The 16357-nt window shown below is 33.2% G+C and overlaps 1 protein-coding gene across 12 annotated transcripts in view; it reads left to right on the forward strand.

Annotated features, from left to right (window-relative positions):
- Nucleotides 1–16357, forward strand: part of LOC128669919 (GTPase-activating Rap/Ran-GAP domain-like protein 3) — a 115062-nt gene that overhangs the window by 88361 nt on the left and 10344 nt on the right. For all 12 annotated transcript variants that reach the window (XM_053745153.2, XM_053745157.2, XM_053745161.2 and 9 more), the window contains 8 exons: nt 2493–2582; nt 5266–5347; nt 10863–10969; nt 11266–11397; nt 12999–13125; nt 13413–13511; nt 14169–14272; nt 15636–15741. In XM_053745153.2, the coding sequence (XP_053601128.1) occupies nt 2493–2582; nt 5266–5347; nt 10863–10969; nt 11266–11397; nt 12999–13125; nt 13413–13511; nt 14169–14272; nt 15636–15741 (847 nt within the window). The remainder of the gene's footprint in view (nt 1–2492; nt 2583–5265; nt 5348–10862; nt 10970–11265; nt 11398–12998; nt 13126–13412; nt 13512–14168; nt 14273–15635; nt 15742–16357) is intronic.

Below are 16357 nucleotides of genomic sequence, written 5' to 3' on the forward strand. Positions count from 1 at the left end.
TATCACCGCAAGTAAAAAACAAGCTATATACTTCAATTCGCCACGATTTTGGTCATTAACTTATATCTGAAAATATGAATTAAATAAAACACCATATACCTAATCTGGTATATTCTAGTTGGAGAATATACCTAGGTAGTTGCTTAATATATAATCGCGTAAACCATAGACTAGAGGGAGAATAATAAGCAGTAAAACACACACACTCGGGACTCTTAAGTAGATACTAAATATAATACTAATATGAATTTAGATTCTGCCTAAAAATAAACAACAATTTGTTTTTATATTAACACTAATGTATTTCTTGAAAGTGAGCTCTACAATAATGGAGCGTGGAAAAAATAATGTGTTTATGGAAATGTCAAAGTATAATTTATTGTGTAAACAAAGCTAAAACGTTGCTTTTTGTAGCCACTGTCGTATGTAATCTTTGTTCACGTGGGTTTTAATTTGTTGAATAAAAAAAATTACATAGGAATTCCAATTTACGGATTTATGTCATGTTAAATGTTAGAGTAAGTCATAGATAAAAGAAATATGTTTTATTTATGCCGTAAGTGCAAGTCGGGCGGTTGGGTTCCTCTTATTTAGATAAAATTGTAATTTCGACTGAGTAAAATAATATATGAGAGTATTTAAATAATCACACGATAATTTAATTTCACTTTAATTGGTCAGTTTTATTAATTACGAGATTTACTTTTTTTTTGGTCTCATTAAAGAATATTAGAAATGCTTTTAGACTCCATGAAAAATTTTGTTTTTGACATTGGAAAAAAGTATCTGATTTAACTGGTTGGAGAAGTCTATCATGTCACACCATCAACGGCATGCAATATTTGGAAATAAACAAATGTTCAAAATTTATTAAGTACAATTTCTATGAAACTCGCTACTATTATCCACGGCGACTTTTTTTTATACATTGGCAATATTTTGTCTACATGCTCAGTCCATGATTCTGAACAACTTTTAGTACGGGAGTAACTCCGAAATCGCGAAAATAAAAATCAGTTGTTCTATACAAAATTAAATACCGTGGAAAATATATGGATCAGGCTGATTTTTTTTCGTGATTTCAAGGTTTCTTCCACACGAAAAGTTATTCAGTACCATCGACTGAGCATGTAGATAAAATAATGCCAATGTATAAGTAATCACCCTGTATTTGGAAAAAAACAGTAATATCTAAATATATTAGATACTCAATTTGTTTCTAAAAATACTTATATATTATTGTAGGTAGATTCCATGGCTTCTTATTATTTTGAAATCAATTATTCATTAGAATTTAGAGATATCCAATAAATAGTAGAGAACCCAAAGGGAAGCTTATGGAAATTTCTATTGACTGAATGGAAATTAATGAGCGAAGTTTTACATTACTTTGTGCTTCAGAACCACTAATTAAAATTTATTTTTGTCATTTATTTGTTTACAGAATAAGATATATTGTATCCAAAAAATTGTCAAAATCGAAAATTGACAATCAAACGTATTCAGTGACTTACTTGTTCTAATATATTTTTAGTATTTGCGAAAGGTTTTTAATGCAACAAAACGAATTCTTGAAAATGAGGATATCAATGACTACTTATTGTACTTACCTGCCGGCTGTTATCTGCATCAAATGTACATTATTAAGCTATGGTTTTATATGACGAAATAATCATCTATACAAAATAATCATTCTATATAAACCTTGATCCAATATCTAGATCTATTTTGGACAAATTTGGGATCTAGATTACATTTTGACTAATCTCATTAGATCCAAAATAGATCATGGTATTGGCTAGCTAAGCAGATTGCTCATTAGAGGTTTCGTTTTGTTTGACGTTTTGCTACTAAAGTTCGACGAACTGACGTTCTGCCAGCTTGTTTTTTACTTGCGGTGATATTATAATCATAAATAAATAAATAAAAATAAATATATTAGGACAAATCAGACAGATTGAGCTAGCCCCAAAGTAAGTTCGAGACTTGTGTTAGCGGATATTAACTCAACGATACTATATTTTATAACAAATACATATATAGATAAACATCCAAGACCCGGGTCAATCAGAAAAAGATCATTTTCAATCATGACCCGACCAGGGATCGAACCTCTCGGTTCAGTGGCAAGAACTTTACCACTGCGCCACCGAGGTCGTCAAATCATCATATGCACGTTTTTTCGTCACGATCTTGGTTGTTTGTGTATATAAAGATGTAGCATAGATGTAGTATCTTATTTTTTGGTATTGGGCATGAGTACAGTTGGATCTTTAGATATTTTGAAGAATAATTGGAAGGGCGTACAGGATTGCTTAGACTTTTTTATCGGGAAGACAAAGAACTAACACATTGACAAATCAAATTCTCTACAAGCAAATTGAGCAATATAATCCTCTATCTCGCTCGAATTTCACCAGAAAAAGAAATCCCCGAGCACAAAAGGCTGGTATAATGTCCAATTTGCATGTAAATATTTGTTCTTGTTGCAGCTGTCGAGCAGCGAGGCGACCGGGGCCGTGGACGCGGTGGTGCGGCGGTATCGACTCGAGAACGGGAACTCGCTTGGGGAGAAAGACGAGGTGACGATTTACCGATATGCGCGCCTTGTGTTTTGTGCTACGTGTTGATGTTTAGCTAGTGTGCTAAGAAAATACTGGCTGAAAATATTGGTAAAACTGTGAGGTATCGACTTTAACGGGATAAGGATGAGGTGAAGATTTGAGAATATGCGCGCTTCGAACTTAATTGACGATATTTACATATCGCATCGAAAATAGATTATGTTATGTTAGATTTTCTTAAAATATAAATCGAAAATCTACCCTGTTTAGTGTTATATTAAATCTACCTTTATACTTTTTTCTTTTATCTACGAAATCTACTCAATCGATAAAAATAATAAAGTTTACCATAATAATGAAGTATATTCCATGGGTAATTTGTATATTTTTTACTTTTTATTTACCTATACATATTTTTATTTCCACAATTTTATATCTTACTGGAGCAGTATTCAATATAATTTTTACATAGTATCCAAGAAAATTTATGACGGTCATCCCGAGGGTATCGAGAATTAAGGTTTACCCTTATGATATTTACATGCTTTTATGACGGTGCCTAACAATACAAGACTAATATCCATCTTTATAACGAGATTCTGTTCGGTATGTATAGGTAACAACCTATACCCATTACCTAGGGTATAATTATGTTTGGCGACTAGGAATGATTATTTTACATATTATTAATAACGAATTATTTAATTTTTGTGCTATTTATATGACCATTAAGAAAAAAACTTTTTATTAATCAGTTTCAATTAAATTCAGACCGACCCCATAATCAAGATTCTGGCTTACCTACTTAGTTTAGTCAAAAAAAAAGTCCAGAAAGATAAAATATCCACTGACCTAGAGTCAGTGGTTATTTTGTTTGTTCTGTATTCGGAAAAAAAGACTAAACTGTAATTTATTTTTTAAATAAATTACGATTTGAATTACGAGACGAGATAATTTCGAGAAACTAAGCGCGATTGTCGGTTTGGAACAACGTCCTTTATTGCAGACGACCGAGGGGATTTCTCCAGGCACCAAACAAAGGCCACGGGACACGAGACACATTCAATCAGATTAACATACAATTTCAAATTTCTAGAAATACGACCGATTCTATCTGTAGTTTTGCAGCTAGCGATTCTGTATGTGATACGCCATAATATTTTCATGAGAAGGTAACTTTTTGTGTCTCACTAATAGACATGTTTTAACACCTGGAATATATAGAGGTAAAAGTTTGAAGTGCCGCTCATATATAAATCTGGCTATGGCATTTTAGGTCTCTATATATGTCTTCAACTATTTTAAAGTTATTTTTTTTATATTATATAACAAGAAACGTAAAAGTGAGGTGCGTCTTTTAACTTTTTTCGACCACCATTGTTTAAAAGACAATCCTGAGTGAAGTAATAAAATCATTGTCGCTTTTACAAATTTGTTAAAATTTGTGACTACATTTTTTTGGAAAAAGCACCAAATGCATCCTCCAGGCATAGAGTATTTTTCTTTCATGGTTGATCCTCAACTACCAAAGAAAAATACTCTAATCGTCGGTTAAAAAATATATTTACTGAATAGATAAATCTGAATCGCGCCATTATCCTACTAAAAAGTATGTTAAGGGTTGCCATGAGACGTCCACGCTAAACTACATCAGGCAAAGTTAGAACGAAAGCAATTACGGTAATCCTTAGGCGTAATGGCCTTGGCATTACAGTTAACTGGGGAAGAGATCGTTCTGGATCGGAACTATTCATAGTAGCTAAGTGCTTCTATCATCTGAGATAAATCTATCAACTGAGTTGTATGAATGAAATATGACTAATCTAAAACGAATCTAATCAATACATACCAAAAGCGTATATCCCATCGTATTAATCGGCTCATTTACTATTCTGAGTGGTCTGTGGCTATATTTCTCAAATTATATCTTGCTTAGACATGTTACGAAAACATTGAACACTCTTGAGTGTTCTAGGATTACTAATAGTTAACATGACAAATATAGGTTTTCTAAATGTCAAAAACTTTAAACAATATGGAACTTTAGAGCGTCTTCACTATTATATTATTGAAATAAATCTAATTATTGACATTTGAAATAGGATGCGAATCCCATTAATACAAATTAATAACGATTTTGAGAAAAAATAAAAAGGCGCGTAGTTAATATCTTTTAAAATGAAAGTGACATTACATTTTCGTATTTTGTTATTTAAATACTTTTATTTTATTTATATGTATCGAGGAATAACATATTGTTCTGCACTATGAATACGTCTAGCCGACCTAGGTGTTGATATAATTTATATTTTTTATATTATGTTGATACAACAGTGATGGAGAAGATATTTTTTAAGTTTTGTTGACTTAGTGACAGAGAAGAAATAATCAAAGATGTTCAGTCCGATGTCGTTGGTCCGTTGAGACCTCACAAATACCTACAGACAGACACTTGCTTTAATTGGCAATTAGAATAACTACCAGACCGTATTAACCAGATGCTACAATATATTCTAAACTAGACATATTTAAAACTAGCTTTCGCCCGCAGCTGCGCCTGCGTGTATTTCACAGAGGTTTAATTGAGTAGATAAACTAAGAAGTAGCAAACAACTTACTTGCCTCAAAATTTATAATATTAGTTGGGACTATATTTTCCCAGAAGTTTAGAAACCTATTAAATAGGTGCTTTTCTTTTCAGTTGTTTGGCCCACCGAGCGCGCCGGTGCTTGAAAATCCCGAGTTTCAGACGAGATGGTACTTCAAATATTTTCTTGGGAAAAGTAAGTATATTTGATTTATAATAATTTTAAACAAAGTTAAATAAAAAATTTTGAAAAAAGCCACATTCACCGTGAATATGAAACTTAACTTCAGCCTCGCGGAAATGGCGAAACAATTTCCATTTCCCTTCCGTTTATTGCCCTGAAAGCATTTTATTAAATCAGTTTTTCTTTTCCTCGTATTTTTCATTTGACTTAAGATACTAACGTAAGATACCATTGCTATTAGAGTCGACTAAAACTAAAATTTTTGGGGAAAAAAATATATTTGAGTTATATCCAGAATTGATAACTCACTGCCGGTCCTAGATAAGCGAGCGAAAACTTCACGACGCGTGATACTGAACAATTCACCACGAGTTGTTATGATATTGAGATTATTGAGGGATAAAGGCGCACTGCAATGCCTTGCCGCGTTTGTCGTTTAGCCAGAACACCGGGTTAGGGATATAGATATGTTTGACGAAATATTTTCGGACAAATCCCTCGCAGGTCGACTGGAAACTGATCGCTCGCAGCTCTGCTAGTAGCGACTGATATTACTTCCACACGCTTCACACGACCTCCTATTTTATTTTCAATACATTTGTCGCTTATTTGCTACGACAAATGTATTGCTTTACTCACCCATATGATCACAACGGTTTGTAAGAAAACAATATAAATAGTATTTACCCTAAATTAAATAGTTACCAAAAAAGGCATCTCAAAAAATGCTTATGGGTTTAAAAAATGTTTATGGGTTTATTTATAGTAATTTTGCAATTTCTTCCTCTAGTCGGACCGTCGCAAACTCAACATAGGTACAGTACAATAGTAGGGCTTGCGCCGGACTTTTTGGCAATCAAAAAATACGATCCCAACTTAAACTACAAAGGCTTTAAGCGCCTTTTACATAAAAAGAAAAGAGAGAATCACCACATCTTTTTTTCCAACGAGTTTATTCACATATGAATATCGCAATTACAGTTTTGGTGAAAAGTTTTAATAGCTTTTGTTTAGTTGGTAAAGTTCCTACGAGGGCAAATTTCAATATTTTAATTTCATTCATTCCTCTCATATCGTAGAGTTACGAGTAGCTGGTAGCTTCTAGGAATCAATAATTAACTTTATTATATAATAACTGAGAGACGCGCTACAGAATATAAACCGATTTTCATCATTTTTGTACTCACATTTTAAATACTGTTTGTTCATTTGATGAAATCGTATATGTTTTTTTAATTTGAATTGAACTTACGACCTTTTGATCACCACCACTGCTTCTTCTCTTGTCTCATAATCTTATCTAATCTTTCATTAACTTTATATATCTCAAATCTTGTATGTCATTTCCTTTAAATATTAAAAAAAATACTTTGATACTTTAATATTGTATATTTATAAAGATTGTAGTAATAACAAAAACTATTTGCTGTAGATTATTATGACGGGATTGTTTGGAGCAACATCTGCGGCGGACGTGAGCGATAACAAATCCATTACCCCACGTATTGTGTAACTCGATGAATAACCAGATTTGCGAACAAACTCCCGTCGCGGGCGCGGCGTGGAGTAGCTGGAGAGTAGTTTTCGAGGCTGTGTATGAATAAAATAGCCGTAACCTGTTGATGTCACTTTCTAATTTATTTTATGAACGGAATCATAGATCGCCACGTTCTGTGGGTTGGCAGAATTAACTAAAATGTTAAAGTTAGAGAGTAGATACTATCTCATTTATACTGTATCAGTCGGAACACGCATATTTATATATGGATAGAAAATTACTATCACTACACAGTATAAAACAAAGTCGCTACCCGCTGTCTGTCTGTCCCTTTATATGCTTAGATCTTTAAAATAACCCAACGGATTTTGAAGCAGTTTTCACTGATAATTAAACAATTTATTCCACAAGATATATAGACCTCGTGCAAAACCGGGCCGGACCGCTAGTTAGTCATAAAACACAATGAGAATGAAATTATAACGATTTAGAAAGTTAATGTAGGTAGTAAATATAATTTAAGCAAGAAAAAAATAGATACATCTCTAGTGTGATTTCGTAAAGATATTTCCTTGCTTCGGGAAAACTTCAATGTAACTTTCACAGAAGGTTTTAGTTTAGGAAAGTAACTTGGACAGTTTGCGAGGTCGTCTGTTATCGACAACAGTGATGGGTTCAGTCAACTTCAGTCACATTTGATTTGGGCATGTCGATTTTAGAAATGTCTGTTGCGATATATCATTTATATTTTGTTTTGTTTGATCCCTGCTTCCCTGGAGGCTTCAGAAAAGATTTAAACTTTCGTCTACGTTTTCTTGTTTCGTTACCAACCAACACTTTGATTCCACTTAAATCTTTCTCAGCTCACTTTTAGCATACATAAGTGGTCATTTCCATTTAATAAACCAAATTAGGTAGGTAAGTAGCGTAATACGTAACTAGAAAAACATACAATTTGACAAATAATAATAAGTAGTATTAAAGGTTCCTAAATAAGTTCATGAGCACGTGCTCCGGGTAATGCGGGTAGTATTCAGGGGTGGCGTGCATTACACCCAGGCACCGAGTATTAAGGGGCGCCGATACATATTTTCAAATACGAAACATAACAATGCAAGCACTGCTGATTGGCAGCCGAAAAAAAGTGAGGTATCCATGCAGACGATACGGTAATTTTATTATTGTCGCGAGTTCAAGGAGTGTTTTTTTATCAATTATGTTTATCTTTTTTTTTATATATATGTTTTTTGTTAATATATTTCAACTATTACTAAACAACATTATAAAAAACAAAGATTTACAAACTTTATGTTCCATTTTGATCGTCTATTTTTATAAAAGAGGGCGGCAGAGTATTACATACGGGCGCTACATGGACTAGACCCACCACTGGCAAAGGCGTTAATATTTATCGAAAGCTCGACCTACATACCACACGCATTACCTGCACTTCTCACGCACACGTACGCAATAATGTTCTTGACCACGTTACCCCTCGCGGAGCAGACAGGATCTTGATCAACATTTAATCACACACTTAATTTGTATATATAGTCGTGGCCTTAGGTTGATTTGATGTTTTCTGTAGGGGTGGCAACAGGCATCGCTCGACAGATAACTTTCGTATGAGAAACCTAATTGATACACCGAAATCAATAATAACAGTTGTGGAATAATGACAACGTTCAGAGACTAAACAAACAACGCAAGTCTAAACAACATTAGGTTTGTAGTTTCTTTTAAAAGTTGTTTTCGTTTTCAGCAGCTTATTTATTCTCTAAACTAGAAAAGTACTGTCTGGTAATCTCATTTATAGTGCAAATACTAGGCATGGACATGGATCCAATGTATGTATTCGGTATAAATATTCGATTTTCATTATGAATAAGACGCTTTTTATTTTCAATTCAGCAGTTGTAATGTAACTAGTTTGATTGATCGAAGTTTTAATAAAACTTAATGAGAGAGCTTTGTGTACTTTTAGTTTTATGATCTAAAACCACGCGAAGTTATCGTTCATAATAAACCACCGGTTACCTGCCGAGGTGGTACTGAGTACAGTCAACAGCATTGTAAGTTGACTTACGTATACTTAGTATGTAAATGAGCTCGTATTGATTCGTAACCTTTCGCACGATTCAAATATCATATTTGTTTATTAAATTGTATTGTCACCCGGCACAAAATGGAAACAAGAACTAAGTAATCTTGACAATAAATAATTTATATTATTATACAACTGTTTTTAAGTATCCAGCTAGCCACATAAATAATCTTGATTATTGAAAAAAAAATCTGGTTTTTATCTTAGCATTTTCACGCCAAAAGTGTTTTCCCATCTCTAGTAGATACCAGAACAAACTTAATTAATTTTAAGCACTCCAGTCTCTTCGGACTTTAAGTGCACTGTCGTCACAGAGTTATAGAAGTGAGTACGGTTAAGTTGGGATCAGGAAATACACGTAGGTTTTCCACTGTTCTCGTCTTATTTACCAACTTAAATAAGTTACTTGTAGGTAAACGTGCTGTGAGAAGAGAAATATGAGGTGTAAATTAAATAGAATATGTACCTAAAGTTAAGATTATCATAATATTAACATTAAGATTTTGAAACCGAATTGCAATCTTAATTAATACAAATCTGAGGGTCTATCAGAATTTTCTTAATATATCACTAGAATTCCTTGTATGTCGCTTGTAGAGGTGAAGTGTGTCAGTGTGAATACGTGTCGCAAGGTTTGTTTGTGTTAAACTATTGTTGCTGGGGCGAATAATAGTGTCCAGCCAACAATAGCTAGTATGGCATGATTGCGGAAGCTCACAAACTAGTTAATAACAAATTGTATCAAACTTTGACCTATACCTGCTTTACATAAAGGAACAATTGGTAAAGGTATTCCAACCGAGACTTCCAACAACAAGTAAAAAGTATACCTCACTTGTCTCTGCATCACATGACGACCGTGTCAGGTATCCGAGGTAAAGCGGCTGCGTAATAAATTATTAACTTAATCATTTTAAATAAAATTTAGAAATTTACGTATTCGAATTGTATGAATTTATTAATTCTGAAATTGAGGCCTCGCTACAGTGCAGTTAATTGCCGACATCATTTACTCTTGTACAATGCATGGTTCATCTAATGTGGAAAATTGGCCAACGAGCAATGAACGTAATTGACGCTGAACTGTTTGAAATGAAATATCGGATTAGCCACATAACTACTACGATTCTTCACATATCCCGAAGCAAGCGGAAAGTTGGCCATCCCAAGCATACTTAGAGGCGCACAATCGCGGCGCGATGAAGTGAAGCGATTAGCTAGAAAAAAAGACTATGTGTGTTTGGTACGTAATTTTAATAACCTAAAAATCAAATGTATGATGAAGCTTGCTTAAATAGTAAATTCGTAAACAAACAACTAATCTCGATACAAATAAAGCTGTTTTCGCTGGCTCACGATTTCAATACGATTGATGGTAAATATTTTTACATTCTGATAAAATGACTATGAAAGCAATTTGGGGCATTATAGGTATATTTATGGTATCGGTGTTCTATGCAAAGCAATCGTTTTGATTTGGCAACGTTCGGCATACGGGACGTGGATTGGTTCCGGATGTCAACAAAATTAAGGTTAACATCGTAACTTGTCCTAAGCTGTTTACCAGCGCAGGTAAAATTTGTTCTCGTAATACAAGCTTCAAAATGTTTCGTCTTTTCCATCATAGGTACCTCAACTGAAGTGAATACTGGACACAATGGATGTAAAAAAGAAAAAAATAAGTCCGGCAACTTGTAATAATAAAAAAAAATGACATTCTTTAATTTAGAAATTCAATTGAAATTTCCCGCAAGATATTTAGTTTTATTGTGATTGTATTTGTAAAAATATTGTGTTTTATGTAGTTTTGTTAGGTTTTGCCGGTACTTATATGTAAATTTTTGTATGACAAAACGAGTGTTGTGTTGTAGTGATATGTGAATTGAAATCATTAACAGAAATATTAATGTGGCTGTTTTTTACAGTGCACCAGAATTACATAGGCGTAGACGGCAATAGAGAGCCCTACTTGCTGAGTGTAGTACAGGAGGGCGGCGCGGGACTTTTACGAGCTATCCTCTTCAACAAAATGGTGAGACAACGGACTTAAACACATTCCATCATAGCTCCTCCACACGTCAGCTGCTTCCATCTATGAACTTTATTACCTTCAGCATAAAGTTCATTTTTTACACTTACCTAAATGTCGATCGGCTTTCTATTTCCTGTATATGAACTTATACTTTTGGGTTTATTTGAATTTATTTTGTGGCCTTACACACAATATAAAATATTATTCCTCAAAAACTGTATACCCTCTCCGAGTCGAGCAAATTATTATCGATCAGCTGGGAAAGGATATTTGGAATACTTTTGTTGTTTATATAGGGAGCTCATAAAATCTACTTGCCTCCGAGCGCGTGGAACATGGGCAGCAACCAGACCCCTAGCAGACCTACCATCAAGCAGATCCTAGCGCAGTTCCCGGCCATGGAGAGGGTCGACAAAGTACCTAGAGAGGTAACAACTAATCATAGATTTTTTAGTTGGCTATTATGTCCTACTGCTGGGAAAAACCTCCCCTTTGTGTCTCCAATTTATCACTCGCCAATTATTTCCATTTAAATAAAATAATGAAAAAAATTAAATAAAATCTAAAGAAGTTTAAATAAAATAATGTTAATATTATGTTACTATTCTGTAAAAAAGATTCCTCAGTTATATATAAGTCTGTGCCTCAGTTAATCTTCTTGACAGACAGGACAAAGCCTGCTGAATATAATCCCATCAGTGTGCAAACAAACTGATTGTGTCATCCATTGGTCTGCCAGCTTATATTAAAAAAATTACAATCTTTCATTTACATATTGGCTTTATGTTTTAATTAAAAACAACAATGTTATGGCATATACTTTTACAAAATTATTTTCTGAATCGTAAAATCATTTTGAACGTTTTCCAATGATTTAGTCCCATAAAAGAAGCATAAGCCTATAATAAGTAATGGTAATAGACGTCGTTATCTGTTTTACGTTCGTTTTACACAGGGTAATTATTTTCCAAGTCAAAATGAGGGTTCGGACAGATTCACTTTTATGGTAGTTTTGATCATAAAGCCGTGATGAAAGTATTTAGTAGGAATTTTAGAAATACCTAGCCATTTTTTAAATAATGCTAAATAAGTAGACTCTATCTGTCGAGAGAGGCGTAGGTATTAAATACTTTTTTCCCGATCTTTGAATGTCTGTGATAGAATGCCACGCACGAGTTACTATACTGAAGAAATATTTTCACGCCTTCTTTGATAGAACACATGTTGAAATCTCATAATATGCTTGACTAAACGTACAATTAAAAGGGGTAAGAGGGCAAATCCAATTTTAAGGGAACTTTGGGGATATGGCCTGAATATAATATTATGTCATTTTCCTCGGTTTTTACCGGTCTTGTAAATTTTTACATCCTATGCTAGGAAAAGATTTCATTGAAATAATCACATTTACTTACACTATTATTTCTTTTTGCAGAAAAAAAATATGAAGAAACAATATACCGTTGACTCACCTTACGTTACGCCCAATTGATTCATGTTATATCGGGTTGTCATTATGTTCAAATGATACGTAAAACTATTGACGGCAGTCAATATATATATACCTATTTGCAATAATGTTAACTGTTACTTATACTGGGATAGGATATGAATAAGTTTTTTTATAAAAATGACATAATTGACACAAGCTTTTATTGTTAATATAGAGATTATATCGCATTCAATGTGTGCAGTAAACCGTCGTCGTTGAAACGTCAGCAACATTAAATAATTAAAAGGTTTGCACAGTAAACCATTGAGGAGTTCCCACGCCTGGAGCCGTTCCTGGGTGCACCACCTGGTCATACTTATATCAATCGTAATAATACATCGTCATCCCAACTAAACGCGTGTACATAATTTCATTTCAATCGGTTGAAGATATCTGCTTCAAATTGCGTTGCAAGATTCTACCCGAATAGACATAGGGACATACATATTACAAGACATACTTTTTTACTTACTGTCTTTGTAAAAATGCTTATGTATTTCATGCTCATTTTTACTTACCAATTGAATCTTTGTTTAGATTACGTGTGCGGAGCTCCAAAAGGATATTCTGCTTTTGGAAGAGCAAGAAGGTTCGGTGAACTTTAAAATAGGTGTTATGTTAATGAAGCCCTCGCAGAAAACAGACGACGAAATGCTCTCCAATGGTAAAATTTCTACGTAAATTTACATGAATTTTGAGATATAATTTTTCCCTCTTCAATGCTCGTTTGAAAATAGGCATTTTATCTACTTAAATTTGGTCTCATTTATATGATTTCTTATCGTTTTTTGAGAAAGTCCCACTTAAAAGTGTCTTGTTTTGCGCTGCTGTGTGCTATTTAATTTTAATGTTTTGAGCATATGTACCTATTCGTAATTGCGTAATATGAAAATACGTTCAAAAATAATAAAATGTTAACAGTAACATTTTAAACGCTTTGAAATGTTTCAGAAAAGGGCGAGGAAAAATGGGAGCGTTTTATTTCGCTTTTGGGAGACAAAATTCGATTACGTGGCTGGAACAGATTCCGCGGCGGGCTCGACGTCAAAGGTTACTTTTGTTTCCAACTATCTCTGACAGAGGTTATTAAATTACTAGTTTTACCAGGGCGCGGGTATAACATCAGGATTTATGACAAAAAATGTGATTTTATTCCATACAGCACAAATTTTTTAAACATATTTCAGCAATGGTTGTGTCAGTTTTACCAAGTATATTATCAGCATTTTTTTTGATTAATTCACTTGATAGAAAATACATATAATTTTCAAATTGAATAAGGATTGATTATACCATTACAAGAAATATTTTCTTGGAGCAAAAAGTTTAATTTGCTTTTTCATTAATTAATCAGCGTCGAAAAGTATCTACTGCCGTCGAAAGCATTTCTGTGAAATTCGTAAAAGTCAAGTTCCATCGTTTGCCCAATTTATACCAATTAAATACGTAATTAGTTTTGTTTAAGTAATTTTTTTTTAATGTTTTATATCAGAATTCGAAACATTATTTAAGACAGATGACAAAAAAATAGTTTCTCAATATGTGCATAGTAGTTCATTTTTGATTTACCTGTAAGTTAATATTAATAAAAATAAAGAATATTATAATCATTGGTAAAAAAGCAAATTAAAAAAATATGTTTAAACTATGTTTAGAAAAATTTGGACTAAACACTTCCTCTAAGTAGTACTCCTAAACGCTTTACAGGTGACATGACTGGCAGCCATTCTATCTACACAATGCACCAGGGTCACGAGATCATGTTCCACGTGTCCACCATGTTGCCCTTCTCCAAAGACAACAAGCAACAGGTGAAAACTTATCTACTCTATTCCTCTCTCATCTTGTTCCTAACTAACATTCGGGACTGTGAGGCCGCGAAGGTACTTTCATATAACGAGGCGGCAATAGCGTTCTCTTTGAGAACTCGTACATCAACCAGGATTTGGAGACGTCTTATTCCAAGCTATCAGGGCCTTTTATTTCTTAGTCGTACAAACATTTCAAAAATTACAGAGTGACCATTTATTCTAGGGCCACATAACTCTCATTCAATTGCTTTTAAGCAAATCAGTACATATACATTTTAAAGATATTGGATATCCAACCCAGGCATCAGCCTGCCTGGTGTTCGATTTCTTTTTGTTTATCCAGACATGCGCATTTACTTAGTAATTAATTAGAATTTACATGAGAAGATTAAGATTTAGTTACTTATTATTAAGGTGAAAGCGTGAAATCTCAACTCATCTCTCTCTCGGTGATCTCTAAATCCTAACCGGTTTTCAAATACAAATATTTGAGCCAACAACTGTATATCAAAGTTAGCAAACTAGTACAATGGAGGCTAGCGATCTCGATTTTAATGAGACCTCGCCTGACAGTAGACGACAGTAGCTCCTAACTGTTATTAAATGGAGATTTTCGTTGAAATATCTGAAATTTTGAGTTAAAATTTAATCTTGTATAATATTATCTAAAGTCTAATGACCAATATGATAATTCTGCCAAGAAGAATATCTAAAGAAATTTATGTTTTACTAACTGTGACTCTAAATTTTGTTGTAGTTTTTGTTTTCAATAGTAAGTAAATGTTACATAGTAGTATATTGTATAGATCAGTAGTAGATAGAGAGCAAATACAGGTACTTTTTTTGTACTCATTGAACATTTGACGGGTGGCCTTTTATTAGCCTTCAAAGCTTGTGGGATTCACAAACTTGTATTATAAAACCGGCTTTCTCTGAACACGTACAAGTTGAATACAGTTTTTGAGAAAAACATTTCGGCTCAATCCGCCTACAATTAATCTTTTTTTCTATTGATTGGTTACTAAAAGATTACTTTTAGGTACTTAACTAAATTAATTTTCAAAAAATAATACATCAACTTTTAACTAAATCTTGTCTCGCAACTAGATTTAAGTTTATACCACATTTATCTTAAGGGTATTTTTGCCCTTTTAAGACGTTGTATATAAAAAACTTTTTATAGGTAAAAGGATATAAAAAGTTAAAATGAGAAATATTAGACTTAAAAACTTTTCAAATTTAGAAAATTCATTAACAGCGAAGGATAGGCTGTTAATTAAATTAACGAAACTAAAACAATATTGACACAGACTGTGTTTTCTCAAACATGAATAATCTAACATTGGATTATTTTGTTTTTCAGCTGGAAAGGAAAAGACACATCGGCAATGATATAGTTAACATCGTGTTCACAGATGACTCTGCACATAACACGTTTAACCCCCAATGTGTCAAAAGTCATTTCACTCGTATCCTTTATAATTGATTTTTACTTTTATTATTGATATTTTTATGTAAATAGAAACGAATCCAACATTTAATATTATGATAGAGATTTGACTAATTGAATTAGACTAATTGAATTTATCATGAAATCGGTATTAAATTCTGCAGTCTGTAAATGGACCATAGTTCACCATAGTAAGTATCTATTTTGCATTGTCGCGGAATAAAAGAAAATGTAAAAATAATTGAATAGTACTTTGCTTTATTAATTTTATCATGTAATGAATATATTTAGCTTAATGAGTGTTTCCTAATTTTCGGATGGAAAGGTTTCTAAACACAACGTTCGGTAAGTTCAGTTCAGTTTTTAATTGCATGTCAAAACAAATAGGTAACATTGTTAACGCTCCATGTTGGAGTCCAAAACATGCGACCGCCCTGTGAAAACTGCCGCTCGTAAATATTTTGTGCTACAAATTGTTTTGTGTTTTTGTGTGTTTGCATAAAATTTATCGTTAAAATAAGATCATTGCACTGCACGGGACATACCTACACATATTCAATAGGTAGTCACAAAGATGATTACCTAATGACTAACAAAATTAGTCTACTTAAGTTATTTTCTATTTCATCTGAGTT

The sequence above is a fragment of the Plodia interpunctella genome, chromosome 5 (assembly GCF_027563975.2).
Source record: "Plodia interpunctella isolate USDA-ARS_2022_Savannah chromosome 5, ilPloInte3.2, whole genome shotgun sequence".
NCBI lineage: Eukaryota > Metazoa > Arthropoda > Insecta > Lepidoptera > Pyralidae > Plodia > Plodia interpunctella.